We start from the raw sequence: 19004 nt of genomic DNA, 5'->3' as shown, positions 1-19004 counted from the left end.
CAGTGTAAACATTGTGACAAGAGTTTCAGTTTGTTAGGTAATCTGACGTCACACCAGCGTGTCCACACTGGAGACAAACCTTTCCAGTGTACAGTGTGACAAGAGTTTCAGTAGGTCAGATAGCCTGACGGCACACCAGCATCTCCACACTGGAGACAAACCATTCCAGTGTAAACATTGTGACAAGAGTTTTAGTAGGTTAGGTAAACTGAAGGGACACCAACACGTCCACTCAGGAAACAAACCTTTCCAGTGTAAACATTGTGACAAGAGTTTCAGTTTGTTAGGTAATCTGACGGCACACCAGCATCTCCACACTGGAGACAAACCTTTCCAGTGTAAACAGTGTGACAAGAGTTTCAGTAGGTCAGATAAACTGAAGGTACACCAGCGTGTCCACACTGGAGACAAACCTTTCCAGTGTAAAGATTGTGACAAGAGTTTCAGTCAGTCAGGTGACTTTAAGAGACACCAGCGTGTCCACACTGGAGACAAACCTTTCCAGTGTAAAGATTGTGACAAGAGTTACAGTCTCTCAGGTGACTTTAAGAGACACCAGCGTGTCCACACTGGAGACAGACCTTTCCAGTGTGAACAGTGTGACAAGAGTTTCAGTAGGTCAGATAGCCTGAATGTACACCAGCGTGTCCACACTGGAGACAAACCTTTCCAGTGTAGAGATTGTGACAAGAGTTTCAGGTTGTTTGGTAATCTGACGGCACACCAGCATCTCCACACTGGAGACAAACCTTTCCAGTGTAAACATTGTGACAAGAGTTTCAGTAGGTTAGGTAATCTGAAGGGACACCAACACGTCCACTCAGGAAACAAACCTTTCCAGTGTAAACATTGTGACAAGAGTTTCAGTCACTCAGGTGACTTTAAGAGACACCAGCGTGTCCACACTGGAGACAAGCCGTTTCAGTGTAAACAGTGTGACAAGAGTTTCAGTCACTCAGGTGACTTTAAGAGACACCAGCATGTCCACACTGGAGACAAACCTTTCCAGTGTAAACATTGTGACAAGAGTTTCAGTTTGTTAGGTAATCTGACGTCACACCAGCATCTCCACACTGGAGACAAACCTTTCCAGTGTAAACAGTGTGACAAGAGTTTCAGTAGGTCAGATAGCCTGACGGCACACCAGCATCTCCACACTGGAGACAAACCTTTCCAGTGTAAACAGTGTGACAAGAGTTTCAGTAGGTCAGATAGCCTGAGGTTACACCAGCGTGTCCACACTGGAGACAAACCTTTCCAGTGTAAACATTGTGACAAGAGTTTCAGTTTGTTAGGTAATCTGACGGCACACCAGCATCTCCACACTGGAGACAAACCTTTCCAGTGTAAACATTGTGACAAGAGTTTCAGTAGGTTAGGTAATCTGACGTCACACCAGCATCTCCACTCAAGAAACAAACCTTTCCAGTGTAAACAGTGTGACAAGAGTTTCAGTAGGTCAGATAGACTGAAGGTACACCAGTGTGTCCACACTGGAGACAAACCTTTCCAGTGTAAACATTGTGACAAGAGTTTCAGTCAGTTAAGTAATCTGACGTCACACCAGCATCTCCACACTGGAGACAAACCTTTCCAGTGTAAAGATTGTGACAAGAGTTTCAGTTTGTTAGGTAATCTGACGGCACACCAGCATCTCCACACTGGAGACAAACCTTTCCAGTGTAAACATTGTGACAAGAGTTTCAGTAGGTTAGGTAATCTGAAGGGACACCAACACGTCCACTCAGGAAACAAACCTTTCCAGTGTAAACAGTGTGACAAGAGTTTCAGTAGGTCAGATAGACTGAAGGTACACCAGCGTGTCCACAGCACACTGGAGACAAACCTTTCCAGTGTAAACATTGTGACAAGAGTTTCAGTCAGTTAGGTAATCTGACGTCACACCAGCATCTCCACACTGGAGACAAACCTTTCCAGTGTAAAGATTGTGACAAGAGTTTCAGTCAGTCATGTGACCTTAAGAGACACCAGCGTGTCCACACAGGAGACAAACCTGTGCTGTGATTTCTGTACGTTTTCTGTTTTGAATGTGTCTATGGAGTTAGCATTACTAAGTCTAATAGACCCCCAGGTGTGGTTAGAATATTGAAATGTCTTCCCTGTGTATTTTTGGTTTCTCAAAAGGCCCAATGGAGGCCCAGGTCAACTCAAAAGGCCCAATGGAGGTAACTCGGGTGGCCCATCAAGGTTCTACAACTAAAATTGTTTGACTCATTTTTGATGAATTGAACAAGGTGGACCCTCTTGTAAACAAGTGTAATGCTTTATTGGGTTGTCCACTCAGTTAACAGTCTTTGTATTGAGTTGTGCTTGAATTGTACTGTAATTCTGCAAACTGTTAATAAATATTTCAATCAATCTGTCTGCCACAAGAATAAAAATCAAAACAATTGTTAACATGATTATAATTCATATTTGAACAGTAGCTGTGCCATGTTGTCTTTTACTTATTCAAATGTTTTTTTTCCCCACTTTTCTTTAATGTGCATGTGTACTTTGGACATTTGTAGTTGGAGACATTGTTATAAAAAATGTGATGCACACTTCCCTATTTGGAATAATTGTAAGGTGTAGGCCTATAAAACCCTTTTCCCAAGACTTTCTTTTATTAAAATACAAAAAATTAAAAACTGACTTTGTTCCATACATACAGTGAATGCAAAATGACTTGTTTCCATACTAGTGAGTAAAATTGCTTTACAGCATCTTTTAAATTAAAGGCGGATGGTTAAACAAAAATGTTGTATTACAATAAAGGTACCCCCATCTCTATACAAAACACTGCCATGGTGTATGAAGATATATCTAGATGCAATTTTACAGAAATGTAATCATTTGTTTTGGTTTAATTGCATTTCATTTGCACAGGCTGTTTCTGATGAATCAGTGTGCACTGTGCGGTCAATCATATTCTATTTATTTCCCATGTTATTTCTCCTATATCAGTGTGCACTGCAGCAAGACAGGGTTGACTGATGTAATAATGCCAAAACTTTGTGCAGCAGTAGGCTGTAACAATTAAAAATCACACCTTTGTGAAGTGAGGGGCGCTCTCATCGTATATCATCCCTTCATTGTCAAAGGACAAGGACAAATGTAGGACAAATGTAGCTGATGTGCTCGTCTACATATGACGTAAATTCATCCATTGTCAATGGAAATATGTTTGTGTAAGATGAAAATTGTCCAAAAACATTCCACATTTGTCACTTTTTTCCAATATTTGCTTTGTTGAAAATATCAATATCTACAAGCACTGGGCTTGTAGATCTGATAAATAACTAGAAAAAGTGCCCTTCTGGGCACAGGTCTCCACCAGGAGTATAGGAGTGTGTGTGTAATGTTTAGCAAAATGTTTAGGAGCAATATAAACGTGTGTGTGTGTGTGTGTGTGCAGTAGTTGTGGCGATTTGTACAAAACGGGCTACTCCTGAAAAGTTTAGAAGCCAATCGTAGCCAATGAGGGTGGATTATGAGAAATTAAACAAACCCGTCTTGATCACATGACTATGAAGAGCATGTTTACCGATTTGCGTGAAATTTGGATAAAATCTGAAGGAGTAATATTAGAAAATGTGTTTTACATATGTCGGCCTCCTGGTGGCGCTAAAAAGAGCAGATGTGAAAAATTCCAGGCAAAGGTTTTTCCTTGGCCTCTAGGGAGTTGGCATGCAAAGTTATCCACAGATCCGTGCAGTTAGAGGTAAAAACACTTTTCGGCCAGTTATAGTGCCACCATGAGGCCGAGTTGAAAATGTTCATTTGGCATTTCTTCCTCGTCCTAGTGGGAATGTGCATGCACAATTTCACGGAAATCACACGATGTGTTCATGATTTGCAGCATTTTGTTTGAAACTGAGCACTCCTGCGAACTTTGGAAGCCAATCTTAGCCAATCAGGATGGAGTCTGAGAAATCTGAAAGACCCGTTTCGTTGAATGGCTCTAGGGAGACTGTGTACCAATTTGCGTGATGTTTGGACAAAATCTGTAGGTGTACTGTCCAAAAACTTGTTTTACACAAAGCGGCCTCCTGGTGGCGCTATAACAGGCCGTTCTGGAAATTTTGGGGCAGAGGTTCATCGTTGGCATCCAGGGAGTGAGTGCAAAATTTGGCATCGACCGGGTTAATGGTGCCGGAGATTAGCTGTTCACAGACGGAAGGACGGACGGACACACACACACACACACACACACACACGGACGGACGGACGGAGTGCAAAACATACTCTCTCCAAATGCCTTCGGCCTGGTGGAGACAATAACATATAGTGCAGTAACAGTTGCTTGTTTTGGGCTTGTTTTCATAGACCTGGTTGCTTATTTCTCCCACAAAATATGGCAACACTGGGAGTAGAGTAGACCAAATTAATTCATCTCAGAGAGATGAGATGAGAACATGAAACAAACTAGAAAAAGTGCCCTTCTGGGCACAGGTCTCCACCAGGAGGATAGGAGTGTGTGTGATGTTTGGAAAAATGTTTAGGAGTAATATAAACATGTTTATTTGGTTGTTTTTTGTGTGTGTGTGTGTGTGTGTGTGTGTGTGTGACGCGACTTGGCCTGTTGTAGCGCCACCATGAGGCTGATTTGAAAACTGTCAAGTGGCATTTCTTCCTCAGCCTAGTAGTGGGAATAGGCATGCACAGTTTCACCGCAATCGGACGCTGCGTTGAGGAGTTGTGGCGATTTGTACAAAACGGGTACAAAACGGGCTACTCCTGAAAACTTTAGAAGCCAATCGTAGCCAATCAGGATGGATAATTATGAGAAATCAAACAAATCACATGATCACATTACTATGGAGAGCTTTTACATATGTTGGCCTCCTGGTGGTGCTATAAAGAGCAGATGTGAAAAATTCCAGGCAAAGGTTTTTCCTTGGCCTCTAGGGAGTGTGCATACATGGTTTTACACAGATCGGTGCAGTTATAGGTAAAAACACAAATCGGCCAGTTATAGCGCCACCATGAGGCTGAGTTGAAAATATCCAAGTGGCATTTCTTCCTCGGCCTAGTGGGAATGTGCGTGCAAGATTTCACGGAAATCACATGATGGGTTCATGATTTGCAGCATTTTTTTGAAACGGAGCACTCCTGCGAACTTTGGAAGCCAATCGTAGCCAATCAGGATGGAGTCTGAAAAATCTGAAAGACCCGTTTCGTTGAATGGCTCTAGAGAGACTGTGTACCAATTTGCGTAATGTTTGGACAAAATCTGTAGGTGTACTGTCAAAACATTTGTTTTGCACAAAGCGGCCTCCTGGTGGCGCTATAACAGGCCAATGTGAAAACTTTGGAGCAGAGGTTCAGCTCTGGCATCCAGGGAGTGTGTGTGCAGAGTATGGCTGCGATCAAGCCAACGGTGCCATAGATTAGCTGTTCACGGACGGACGGACGGACGGAGTGCAAAAAAACATACTCTCTCCCCATGCCTTCGGCCTGGTGGAGACAACAGCAGAGAGAGACGAACAGAGGACGTTTTATAATAGAAGTGTGCTGCAGTGCACAAACCTTTGTGTCTGAGATTGTCTTTGCAGTTCCCCGTGTTTCTTCACTAGTCCGATCAGTTTGCCGGCCACTGCTACAGAGCTGACAATGAGGTTATATCTTCCCTTCCCCCCTTTTTGAAACTAGCTCCTTGCCACTTGCCCTACACACTTCCACTTGGTTTGAGCATAGATATATAAATCATAGAGACGGCACTGGATGGGATGGGAATCCCAGGGCCATCTCTATTATTTATATATCTATGCTCAAACCAAGTGGAAGTGTGTAGGGCGAGTGGCGAGGAGCTAGTTTCAAAAAGGGCCTTCTTCTCTGGAGTCCTGCCTCAAAGCAGACCAGAGGTAGAAAACTGTTGTTCCCCTAGGGACACAGGCATCAGTAAGCAGGAACTGGGGGTGGCAATGAAGGACCGGGAAGTCTGGCGTGATGTTGTGAAATCCACGATCTCGACCGTGGTCGAAAAATGACACCAAACCTTTTTGCTGAAAATAACATCAGTAATCAGTTTAGGCCCTAACGCATTGGTTTTCAAAGTGGGGACTAAGGACCCCCCTAGCCTGACCAAATTAGTAACTACATTTTAACAGATTTAACTATAGGCAATTAATCAATTATAGTTAGAAGATTGCATGAAATGAAATGAAATGAAATGAAATAGTGGCAGCGGTGGCCGAACGGATAGCGGCGCGGTCTAGATACCGGAAGGTTCCCAGTTCGAACCAGCCGTCCGACACGTTAAAATTACCACCGCTGAAATGCCCTTGAACAAGGCATCAACCACTACGATGAAATGTGTTCTATGAGCAGGGCCTGGCTGGAAACAAGTTCTTGAGCTTAGCCCAGATACCCTGGGTAAATATAGATTTCATTTCATTTCATTTCAGATAGAAAATTAAATTAAGTCCAAAACAAAGTTATAAATCCCTTGGACTAACAGAGAAAATGGAGATGCAAAAACTGACCCCACACAGTATCCTGACTGCAGTATTCTTATTTCTCTTTAGGATTTGTAGTAGAGTATTTCTCTGTAAGAATTTACACCAGTATTTTTTAAATAGTGATTGCATACAGACGCCTGGCTTCTATATGGGAGCATAGTCATTTTACAACCAGGATGCTACGCTACCTAGTGGTAAGTCTACATTGGATTGGCTGATAAATAATGAAATCCTCTCTACAGAGGACAGAAATGGAACGTTTAAATTTCGACGATTCTACAAATGTCTTCTAAATCCTGATAATTTTCTGAAAAACCCACAATGTTTCTATGTCAGTGGTTCTCAAGGTTTTTCATGTCAAGCACCCAAAAAATTATATGAATTTGGCCACCGACCCCCATCTGAAAATATGTTGTTCCAGGGATTCCCACCCCACCCCCAGAAGCAAAGATTTTAGTTCATTTTTTCTCTCCAAAAATAGCAGACCTACAAGCTCGTATCTATGAGCCTGTAGATCTGCTATTTTTCAATAGCTAAAGTATAACAATGCTTAAAACACCAAAAGGGGTACCCGCCCCAAAATGGGTTAATTCCGAAATCTCTGTTGAGCTCAATGGAATATAAGAACGAAGCACAGTCATCACTGCAGTTGGATAAAATCTTATGTGTAATTGCGTATTTTCTTTGTCTCATGCAGTCATTTCATTTGTCCTCTAATTCAGGTGGTTTAATCTCCATCTCCATGAGGTACCCTGAAAAACACAACAGACGTGAATGCTACTTTCGTTTGTTTTTTTTGCAAAGTGTGTGTGTGTGCGCTGAGAAACAAGTGAGAGAGAAATGGTTGTTCTATGGTTTTATGGTTAAGACTTTGAGATAGGCTTACAATTAGGAAAAGGGGCGTGTGTGTGTGTTCAGCTCACCGTTCTCATAATCATATCTTCTCATCCATGAGTTTCAGACCGTAGCCTTTGGCGTCCCCTGGTGGTAATTAGCGGTCATTACAACCTCTGATAGAAACTAGGGCATGTATCATACAGCTATTCACATACATACAGTATACACGGTACACTGTGTGCGCGTGTAGGCTACTTACCAAATCATTCTTCAACAATCTTCCAGGTCTACAGCGTGGAACCACACCTTCTGAAAGCCCCCGACCCAAGCTGTCATCCGTTTGGCATTTCCCATCTCTCTCTCTCTCTCTTTTTCTTTTTGATTCCATTTCTGCTAAGCAGCAAAGCTGCAGTGTATATGCTTCAACTAAATTACATTTACACAATTCACACAGAGTAGGATTACATGTTATAATAAGTTGTTTAGCACATTAAAACGAAACGATTGTTATTTTAGCCATATTTGTTTTTAGTTAACATGTTTAACTGAATCCCCCACCCACCCCTTTCCCCTCACTGTATATGTTTTGTCCCCCTTTTTACCTCCTTTATGATGATTTCCCGTTTTTGGCTATATATATATATAAGTGTATATTTGTACTTCTCTAAATGTTATGAATCAATGAATTGAAAACGGTGGACCCTCTTGTAAACAAGTGTAATGCTTTATGGTGTCGTCCACTCAGTTAACAGTTTTTGTATTGAGTTGTGCTTGAAATGTACTGTAATTCTGCAAACTGTTAATAAACACTTGCTTCTGGGGGTCCCTCATTGAACACCACATTCTCAGTCCACGGTCAAACAAAGTCAATTTGGGTGGTCCTTAAGTTTTCAGAACCACTGAGAAACATATGTTTTTTTTAATTTAATTTATTTGGATAACTGTTAGGATTTAGAAGACATATTTTTAATGGACCTCACAGGTCTTAAAGGAAAACAAAAAATACAATTAATTCCCTGTTGCGGTTTAAGCATTTTCATGTCAAGGACCCCCACATTATGTGGACTCCCATCTAAAAAATATGTTGTGCCAGTAAGGACCCCCTACTTGAGCTTGTAGATAGGATATTTTCAAACAGGTTGGAGAAATAGTTCAGCCAAATAACTACTTATTGTTCAATTACACAGCCCTTTTTAATTTTTTTAATGACATTGGCTAAGCCAATTATGCAACAAAAACAAAAATATCTATGAATTCAAAGCTTCAAGGTGCACTTTGATAACCAACCGGCAACGATGGACCCCCTGGAACCTCCTCAAGAACTCCTGGGGGTCCCAGGACCACACTTTGACACCCTGGAACCCCCTCAAGAACCCATGGGGGTCCCAGGACCGCACTTTGACGCCCTGGAACCCCCTCAAGAACCCCTGGGGGTCCCAGGACCGCACTTTGACACCCTGGAACCCCCTCAAGAACCCCTGGGGGTCCCAGGACCGCACTTTGACACCCTGGAACCCCCTCAAGAACCCCTGGGGGTCCCAGGACCGCACTTTGAGAACCACTGCAGCAACCAGCGACTTGAAACAGGAACCCAGGGTGCATAAACAAGAAACCAGGGTGTAACAGACAAACAGCGTTTTAACAGCAGGCGAGCATCGGGCGATGCATCGCCTAATCGCCTGCTATCGCGCAAAAAGATGAATTATTTTAATCTTTTTGGGCGAAGTTCCTCCGCCCACTTTCCGACTATCGGCCGTTCGCCTGCTATCGGCGGTAGTCGCCGGTTCCCACAGACTAATAATGCACTTCCACAAAATGTGTCTGGCTGAGTGTGACCTGCTGTTAAAACGCACTGTAATGGTGAAAGACAGACGAGAGACAAACAGTGGATGTTGAACTGAAACCTTTCAGTGATTTAAAACCAATGAATAGAGGGGAGCCCAGTGGTGCTGATGAGATACAAAAACAGGTGATGACTCCAGTCCTTGTGGTGATAACAAGGTGCTCGAAGTTAAAAACTAGTTTATAAAGAAGGGGGGTCCCATATCGGGACAGGCTTCAAGCACACTCTCCATTTGTTTACATTTTTATGTAAACAAAGATTTTGCAACCCATTTTTTCACCCAGTGTCAATCGTCTAATGTAATCCTGGGTTCTACACTTCCTCTTCTAACCTGGGGAGAGCAACGGACTGACCTCATGCTTCCATCTATGCATGAGTAGTCCAACCAGTTCCTTTGCCTTCCATCAGGTGCCCCGGCTGGCCAGGGGGAGGCAGTATAGGAGACCAGGATTACTGCATGTTTTTTTGTGAGGGTACCACTACCTACTCTCGGGGAGAACATGAACTCCACACAGAAAGGCCCTTTTGCCAACCCCACCCAGGGTATGGGCACTGATGACGCGGAGGAGAGAACACACCCCCAGCGGAAAACAAACCCAGGACCTTCTAGCTGTGAGGTGACAGCGCTACCGACTGCGGTATTGTTAATAGTTAATAAATAGCTAATACATTCATCCCTGCTCAAGAGTGAGCTTGAAGCCTGTCCCGATGGGGACCCCTCTTCTCTGATTTAAAAGCAATATTTAAATAGTTTCAAATGAAATGTTTCAGTAATTTTAAACCAATATTTAAATGGTTTCAAATGAAATGTTTCAGTAATTTAAAACCAATATTTAAATGGTTTCAAATGAAATGTTTCAGTAATTTAAAACCAACATTTAAACTGTTACAAATGAAATGTTTCAGTAATTTAAAACCAATATTTAACCGTTACAAATGAAATGTTTCAGTGACTTAAAACCAATATTAAAGCATTATAAATGAAATGTTTCAGTATTTCACGTATTTCACAACACACTGTGGTTGTACTGGTCAGCCCCTCAGTACAACAGTATCAGACTGTGGTTGTACTGCTCAGTACAACAGTATCAGACTGTGGTTGTACTGGTCAGTACAACAGTAGACTGTGGTTTTACTGGTCAGCACCCAGTACAGTCCCACAAAAAAATAACCTTACAGAAAAGAATAATAGATACATTATTATGATTATTATGAACAAGATGGTGAAAGTGAAATGACGACGAATTCACCTTTCCGTATAAAACCGTGTGTGTGTGTGTGTGTGTGTGTGAGGCAACCGTCTCTAAAGGCAGAGTGAAAACATTTTGATGACGGCATCCCTGAAAAAGAAAGAAAGAACGAACCATTACTGCAAGTAATATGTATTAGTTAAAATAACCATTCATTTAGTTAAACGGTTAAATAGCTCATAGAGCAAATAAATTAATATAACTTGCAAATACATACTGTATTTAGTAGTCATGTGAGACAAAACCTGTCTTCTTTTTTTTAATAAATTTTTTATCCCACGATTTTGTAACCCATTTTTCACCCCTGTGTAAATTATCTATCTGATCCTGGGTTCTACACACCCTCCGCCAACCTGGGGAGAGCAACGGACTTGAACTCATGCTTCCTTCATGCATAAGTGTCCAAGTTGCTCTTTTACACCTGACAGGGGGGAGTTTCCCTGGTTGGACGTAGCGCGTGGAAGGAAGTTGGAACACGTTATTCCAACCAGTTCCTTTCCCCTCCATCAGGCGCCCCGGCTGGCCAGCTAGGGGACACGGGGAGAACATGCAAACTCCACACAGAAAGGCCCTTTCACCAACCCCGCCTCGGGTATGGGCACTGATGACGCGGAGGAGGAAACACGCCGCCAGCACCCACAGTGTCCCGAGCGGGGATCGAACCGAGGACCTTCTAGCTGTGAGGCGAAAGCACTACCGACTGTGCCACAGTGCTCCCTAAAACCTGTCTTCATGAGTTAAGTTTTCAGAAAATAGTTCCAAAACTGTACACACAATAATGTGAGTGTGTGTGAGTGTGTGTGTGTGTGTTTGTGTGTGTTACCTTGCAAAGGGAATGTAAGACAGTCCATACCTGTTGATGACAAACACACATGTTGCTTATTTTATTACAATTATTATTTTACTATTTCTTCTGTTTTTCTACCAATTTAAGCATTATGCCATTTACATGGAATAAAGCAAAATAAAATCTCAAGACAAGAAAATGTAATGATGATGTTTTAGGCCAACCAGCTGAAGAAATCACAGATTTGAGGCATTAAGGTTGCTTTTATGACATCTGAGACCATTCATATTTCTGGAAGATGCTTCTAAACTTGTATTCTATTGGTAGTTTGATCACTTCAAATACCCTTTCATCTTAAAATAACTAATGACCGAAAATAGCCAATCTACAAGCTCACAACACGTCACGCTGGGACATGTTGAGAGCTTGTAGATCTGCTATTTTCGGTGTGCAGCATGCTTTCACAGAAGACACACTGGCTTACTATGGAATCCAAATGACTGAAATCAGTCGTGGGGACTGAGAACTTTAATCTAGGGTTGAGGTGATTGAGGTGACGAGGTGAGGGACGATGTTAGGACCTCAATAACAAGCCTCGCGGTTATTATGTTAGCGCTTCCGACGAAAGAACAATAACTAGCGGCCGCCCCGGAAATTGCTTTCAGTGTGTGTGTGTGTGTGTGTGCGTGTGTGTGTGCGTGCGCATCTTACCAGCTAAAAGCCAGAAATTGTAGAACGCAAAACAGCAGAGCAAGACCATTCTTCTTCCACTAGACAGACAGACAGACAGACAGAGATGATATTATATAATAATCATAAAATTAAAAATCATAAAAATATATATCAATAACAATAGTGTGTGTTTGTGTGTGTGCGCGCACGCGCGTGCGTGCGTCTCACCCAGAAAGCAGCACACAGGGTCAGCACCAGACAGGTCTGTTAAAGACACATTCACAGAGTTTATGGTTGTTGTTGTTGGGCAGAAAACATTTCCATATTTAAAAGATGTATTTTTTTATTCATGAATGAATGCTTTACTCACTACCTCAGACTAGTGTCACTCAAAGCTAGACAAATAGCCTACAGTATCTACGAGCTCACAACGGAAAATCTTTTGCTATTTGTTGTTATTTTCTTACTTTTAAATGCAAGTGAAAGTGGTTCAGTGAGTCTGTGGATTTCAGAAATGTGCAACCAGTGAACAGTTTTAACCCATTAGCCCGTTCAGGACGGGAACCCCTTTTGATGTTTTAAGCATTATGTTATACTTTAGCTTGTAGATATGCTATCTTTCGATTAACCTCCCACGGGGCAGCACACCTAAACCTAACCTTAACCCATGTCTAACCAATGACTAGTCTAAACTAAGTATGCACCCCTTGTAGATCTGCTTGTAGATCTGCTATATCTGACAAGATTAAAAGATTATTAAAACATCTGTGTGTGTGTGTGTGTGTGTGTGTGTGTGTGTGTGTGTGTGTGTGTGTGTGTGTGTGTGTGTGTGTGTGTGTACTAACCAACATGACAGTGGTAGCCAGAGCTCTCTCTTTAGCACACATCCTCTTCACCTGGTTGACTGGTCCCATTAAGAAGATGGTACTGGAATATAATATTTATACACACATTATAATATTATATATATATATATATATATATATATATATATATATATATATATATGGTATAAAAACTGTATTTCAGCTGGCTAAAGAACAGATGTTTCAGAGTATAAAAACTGTATTTTACCTGGCCAGAGAACAGATGTTTCCCAGAGTATAAAAAGCAGCAAAGATGGCGAGACCAACAGCTGGCACCCACAACAGACATGTACCCTGGAATATGAATATTATTATTAATTAAAATATAACACAGGCATTGACCATTACATTATGGAGGTCTTAACGAGGCCCTGTTTTCAATTTAACAACAGGTGGCACTATAACAGCCCACTTTACCTTTTGCCCTATAACTCTCCAAGTCGTAAAATAAATAAAAAATATTTATCTGGATTCCTTGGGTCAGGACTAGGGGTGTAACGATATAGTAACTGCATTGAAAAATCGATTTTAATTTCATGAATCGAAGTATATATCGAAATGAAAACAGAAACATTGACTATGTATCGCATCGTATCGTTTTGCAATGCAAATAATTGGTATCGAATTGTTTTGCTATGCAAATAATCGATTGTATCAATACTACATTCTTGTGTGAGATATTTAGCCATTTTTAGGAGATAAAAGAAAAAGAGGGGATTAATTACTTAGTTTAAAATAATGTATTTTAAATAGTTACTGTATCGATTTCAAATCATTGAATCGTATCGTATCGGATCGCCATGATGAACCAATACTGTCCATGTATCGTATCGTCAACCATTTATCGTGATACGTATCGTAGTTAAAATGTATCGTTACACCCCTAGTCCGGACGCATCTCCGCATATTAGGCAAGATTTTCCACCATTTAGAATCGTCTTCAAAACACACTTTTTGCTCTTTCACCTACAGATTTTCTCACAAAAATCGCCGGTACACATGATCTCTGGACCTATTTGATTAAAACACCACAGGCATAATTTTGATCACCTGTATCGTTCGGCCGTATAATCGGCTTCCAAAGTTAGTGGGAGTGGACTATTTTACAAAAACGGAATACGTCGAGGGTGGTTTAATCAACGGAAAGCCAAAAGCAAAAAGCAGAAAAAAAATGAATTTTCTTGAGAGCGTGGAATTAAACCAAATAAACCCGTAAGGGTCCATTCGGTATCTATAAAGGTAATCGAACAAAGGACTCAATAAAAAATAATGAAGCCTTAAATTGATTGGAACAGTCAGAGACCATTGGTGGTCCCTGGACCACTGGTTGAGAACCACTGCCGTACGGTATAAAGCAGATAGACAGAGGTACTGTACCGGTTTGGACAGGGTGACTCCTGTGTGAAACAGACAGGTAGAGAAAGACAGGTACTGTGAAACAGACAGACAGGCAGAAAGACAGTCAGGTACTGTGAAACAGACAGACAGGCAGAAAGACAGTTCAGGTACTGTGAAACAGACAGACAGGCAGAAAGACAGTTCAGGTACTGTGAAACAGACAGACAGGCAGACTGTAGACAGGCAGAAAGACAGCTATAGTACAGGCATAAAGTTGACAGACAGAGGTATGCAGATAAAGACAGGTAGTGTTCTCCCCGTGTCCCCTATGGTATGTCCCCATTAATCCTGGTCTCTAAACTACCTCCCCCTGGCCAGCCGGGGCACCTGATGGAGGGGAAATAACTGGTTGGAATAACGTGTTCCTTCCATGCGCTACGTCCCCCCCCCTTCCCCGTTAGTTGAAAAGCAGCAGCTTGGACTCCTCATGCATAGAAGGAAGCATGACACCGAGTGAAAAAATGGGTTGCAAAATCGTGGGATAAAAAATTATTTTAGATAAAGTGACTCCCAGTATAAAACAGACAGACAGATACAACAGACAGGTTTGGGAACTCACCTTCTTATTGGAACTCACCTTCTTATTTGGGAACTCACCTTCTTATTTAAACTCTCTTTTACAATGGAAAACTATTTCTCATCATACACGCTCTCAAGATTATTTGATGCTTGAGACCATACATACCTCCACCACTTCTGGAAAAACTGCTTTCAAGTGCGCTGCCCCACACACTTGGAACACCCTACAAACTTCACTAAAGTACAGCTCTCTTCCTTCTCTATATCGCTTTCAACTTGACATATCAACGTTGGTAAATATCAACTGTACCTGTTTTAATTGAGTTGATCACTATGTAATGTGTTATTACTATGTTATTATTACCAGTCATTTACTTTACTCATCTATGTTTTGTTTTCTTTGTCCCACCTTTGTACATTGTTGATGTGTTGTAATCTCGGCACCACTGAAAAAGAGGGTCTCAGCCCTCAGTGTGTTCTCCGAGAACTAAATAAAGGTTGAAATGAAAATGAAATGAAAATGAAAAGGTTACCACTTACCAGTATAGATAAAGTGAGTCCCAGTACGAAACAGATGACAAAGGCTTTGATTCTGGTTCCAAAGGCTAAGGTGGAGGCTTGGTTCGCTGCCTGAGAGAAAGACAGACAGACAGACAGACAGACAGACAGACAGACAGACAGACAGACAGACAGACAAGCTCATTGTAAGATGGCATCACTTCTATACTCACTGTGACTTTAACAAAAACTTCACCCCTTTTGCAACCGGATATTATTTGTGACCGTTTCTGACCAAGGCTAACAATTTCAGACATGCTCTAGTATGTGAAGAGTCTGCCTGTGCTATTAACTCATTTTAGATTAAAATTAACTTTTTCTCCTCTCCTGAGTCCTGAACAGTTAGTCTTGCCACTATGACTGTCCCTGTATCAAAAAGAGTCACATTTGAATGATGTTTAGGACACAAGAAACACTTTCCCAGGGGTTTTAATATTATGCGTGTATGTAATATGTGTTTTTCCTCTCCATGAGGGGCAGTGCACCAAAGCATCATGGTCATGATTGTAGGAATTCAGCCATCCATTTAAACCCTAGTCAAACACACAGACTACATTATTTGTCTGGCCATAGGGTGCACATTTCTAATTGTGCTACTGTCATCTACTACAAAATAAATACTATTAACATTGAGTGAGTTTCTTCCAGCGGCGAAATGCCCCTTTCATTCATACTAGGTGTGTGTGTGTGTGTGTGTGTTCATCCCCAGGGGAAATTAGCCCTTGATTGCAGCTCTAACCATCGTCACAAACAAAGAAGGAAGCAATAGACATCTAAAAAGAAACACACAGACATTATTAAACATTTTAAAGGTGGTTAAATTGGTAGTTTATGGTCAAACCACTTTAGTTATAGTATTGTGATGGTAATCAATGCTATAGAGTAGACTGAGTGAAAGTTGATTGAGTTGGATAGCGATTCTCCCTCTTAACATTTCCTCGTATTTCTAGTTTATTGAAATAATGTACATGTACATTTTCCCAGTGCATAGCCTACTGCAGGCCTGGTTGACTAGATTTAGAAGACAGCTGATATACAAGCTCACATCACGGATGCGACTGTTGTGAGCTTAGACTTAGAGGTCTGCTATTCTTGACCGTGCGTTGCGCACGGACACCTTCGAGGGATGGAGCATAAATTATACCTGCAGCTGCGCGCACACGAGCAGGCTCTGCTGCAGTGATCTGCGGTGAACTGCTTTGAATTGCTATTATTGTGCACACACAACCGAAACCAAAGGATTATATATTTCAAGAGCGAGAGATCACAATAAAAATCCTTCCTCCACACTGGGAGAAAGAGCGCATCTGAAACGTTTGATTTGTACACGTGAGTAGGCTACAGAATAGAACATGCTGGTGCTAATCAGTGTGACATCGTCTGATAAGGCGTCTATAGTGTACCTAGCTACAGTCATGTGTGTTTCTGCAGGCTGTGTGCGGATGAGCTGGTTAGTGTGTATGAATTATAACATATCTCTGTGCATTCTATGATCCTATAGTTTACTGAGAGACACTACACTGTCTCTCTGCATTCTATGATCCTCTAGTTTACTGAGACACTACACTGTCTCTGTGCATTCTATGATCCTATAGTTAAGTTTACTGAGACACTACACTGTCTCTCTGCATTCTATGATCCTATAGTTTACTGAGACACTACATTGTCTCTGTGCATTCTATGATCCTATAGTTAAGTTTACTGAGACAGTACACTGTCTCTCTGCATTCTATGTGATCCTATAGTTTACCGATACACTACACTGTCTCTCTGCATTCTATGATCCTATAGTTTACTGAGACACTGACTACACTGTCTCTCTGCATTCTATGATCCTATAGTTTACTGAGACACTACACTGTCTCTCTGCATTCTATGATCCTCTAGTTTACTGAGACACTACACTGTCTCTCTGCATTCTATGATCCTATAGTTTACTGAGACACTACACTGTCTCTCTGCATTCTATGATCCTCTAGTTTACTGAGACGCTACACTGGCTCTCTGCATTCTATGTGATCCTATAGTTTACCGAGACACTACACTGTCTCTCTGCATTCTATGATCCTATAGTTTACTGAGACACTGACCAGTGACTACACTGTCTCTCTGCATTCTATGATCCTATGGTTTACTGAGACACTACACTGTCTCTCTGCATTCTATGATCCTATAGTTTACTGAGACACTACACTGTCTCTCTGCATTCTATGATCATATAGTTTACTGAGACACTACACTGTCTCTCTGCATTCTATGATCCTCTAGTTTACTGAGACGCTACACTGGCTTTCTGCATTCTATGTGATCCTATAGTTTACCGAGACACTACACTGTCTCTCTGCATTCTATGATCCTATAGTTTACTGAGACACTGACCAGTGACTACACTGTCTCTCTGCATTCTATGATCCTATAGTTTACTGAGACACTACACTGTCTCTCTGCATTCTATGATCCTATAGTTTACTGAGACACTACACTGTCTCTCTGCATTCTATGATCCTATAGTTTACTGAGACGCTACACTGGCTCTCTGCATTCTATGTGATCCTATAGTTTACCGAGACACTACACTGTCTCTCTGCATTCTATGATCCTATAGTTTACTGAGACACTGACCAGTGACTACACTGTCTCTCTGCATTCTATGATCCTATAGTTTACTGAGACACTACACTGTCTCTCTGCATTCTATGATCCTATAGTTTACTGAGACACTACACTGTCTCTCTGCATTCTATGTGATCCTATAGTTTACCGAGACACTACACTGTCTCTCTGCATTCTATGATCCTATAGTTTACTGACACTGACCAGTGACTACACTGTCTCTCTGCATTCTATGATCCTATAGTTTACTGAGACACTACACTGTCTCTCTGCATTCTATGATCCTATAGTTTACTGAGACACTACACTGTCTCTCTGCATTCTATGTGATCCTATAGTTTACCGAGACACTACACTGTCTCTCTGCATTCTATGATCCTATAGTTTACTGACACTGACCAGTGACTACACTGTCTCTCTGCATTCTATGATCCTATAGTTTACTGAGACACTACACTGTCTCTCTGCATTCTATGATCCTATAGTTTACTGAGACACTACACTGTCTCTCTCTGCATTCTATGATCCTATAGTTTACTGAGACACTACACTGTCTCTCTGCATTCTATGATCCTATAGTTTACTGAGACACTACACTGTCTCTCTGCATTCTATGATCCTACAGTTTACTGAGACACTACACTGTCTCTCTGCTCATCATTGTAAGTCACTGTTATAACTATAGCAAAACAAAGTGCTGCGTGTGTCACTGTCCACGGACGCACGCGCGCGCGTGCGTTCAGTGCAAGAGCTAAAAACAAATAAGAGGCCGAGGGTTCTGTTCTAACCAAAACAAACTCATAAACTTTCGTTTTAAGTAGTTAAAAGTACTTTGAAAGTAGTTTAAACATGGGCTGGGGGTTAGCCTTTAGCATCGTTAGCATGCTGTCTCTTACCTCCAGGATGTCAGTCCCGTCGCTGCTACCACCAGCCGCATCCTCTCCTCTCAGAACCTTCTTCAGTTTATCCATCTAAAAACACTGTTAAAAGTCACTAAAACCAAACTATGTGATCATCAGACAAGAGTCGGAACGCTTCGACGTGGTTTTATCAGCAGCAAAAGGTGTTTAAATGTATTAAAAACAAGGTTTTCTATTTGTTAGGATGAACAACAGGTGCGCTCACTGCGCTGCACTCGACTCTGGAATTCTAATCATTCCATAGCCCGGGGTGATGGAGCAGGTGTGGCTCGTGCTG

At 41.6% G+C, this 19004-nt stretch overlaps 1 protein-coding gene across 2 annotated transcripts; it reads right to left on the bottom strand.

The window, feature by feature from the left end:
• Positions 1-8148: 8148 nt before the first annotated feature.
• On the bottom strand, positions 8149-18932 carry LOC306917045 (vesicle transport protein SFT2B-like). 2 transcript variants are annotated; one of them, XR_013789098.1, is made up of 9 exons: positions 18704-18932; positions 15177-15266; positions 12928-13013; positions 12699-12780; positions 12082-12117; positions 11893-11951; positions 11218-11247; positions 8817-10484; positions 8149-8612 (listed from the first exon to the last, which is right to left on the bottom strand). XR_013789098.1 is itself a non-coding variant. In XM_079495168.1 (8 exons), exons 1-8 carry the CDS (start codon positions 18776-18778, stop codon positions 10448-10450), a joined length of 495 nt encoding a protein of 164 aa, XP_079351294.1. In that variant the 5' UTR covers positions 18779-18932; the 3' UTR covers positions 8149-10447. The 2 variants fall into 2 exon arrangements, 1 of the variants encoding a protein (XP_079351294.1); XM_079495168.1 differs by having other exon boundaries at positions 8149-10484.
• Positions 18933-19004: the final 72 nt, after the last annotated feature.

The sequence above is a fragment of the Electrona antarctica genome (genome assembly GCF_951216825.1).
Source record: "Electrona antarctica genome assembly, chromosome: 24".
Taxonomy (NCBI): Eukaryota; Metazoa; Chordata; class Actinopteri; order Myctophiformes; family Myctophidae; genus Electrona; species Electrona antarctica.
Note: the sequence above shows the minus strand (reverse complement) of the source record. Positions and strands in the feature narration are given on the sequence as shown.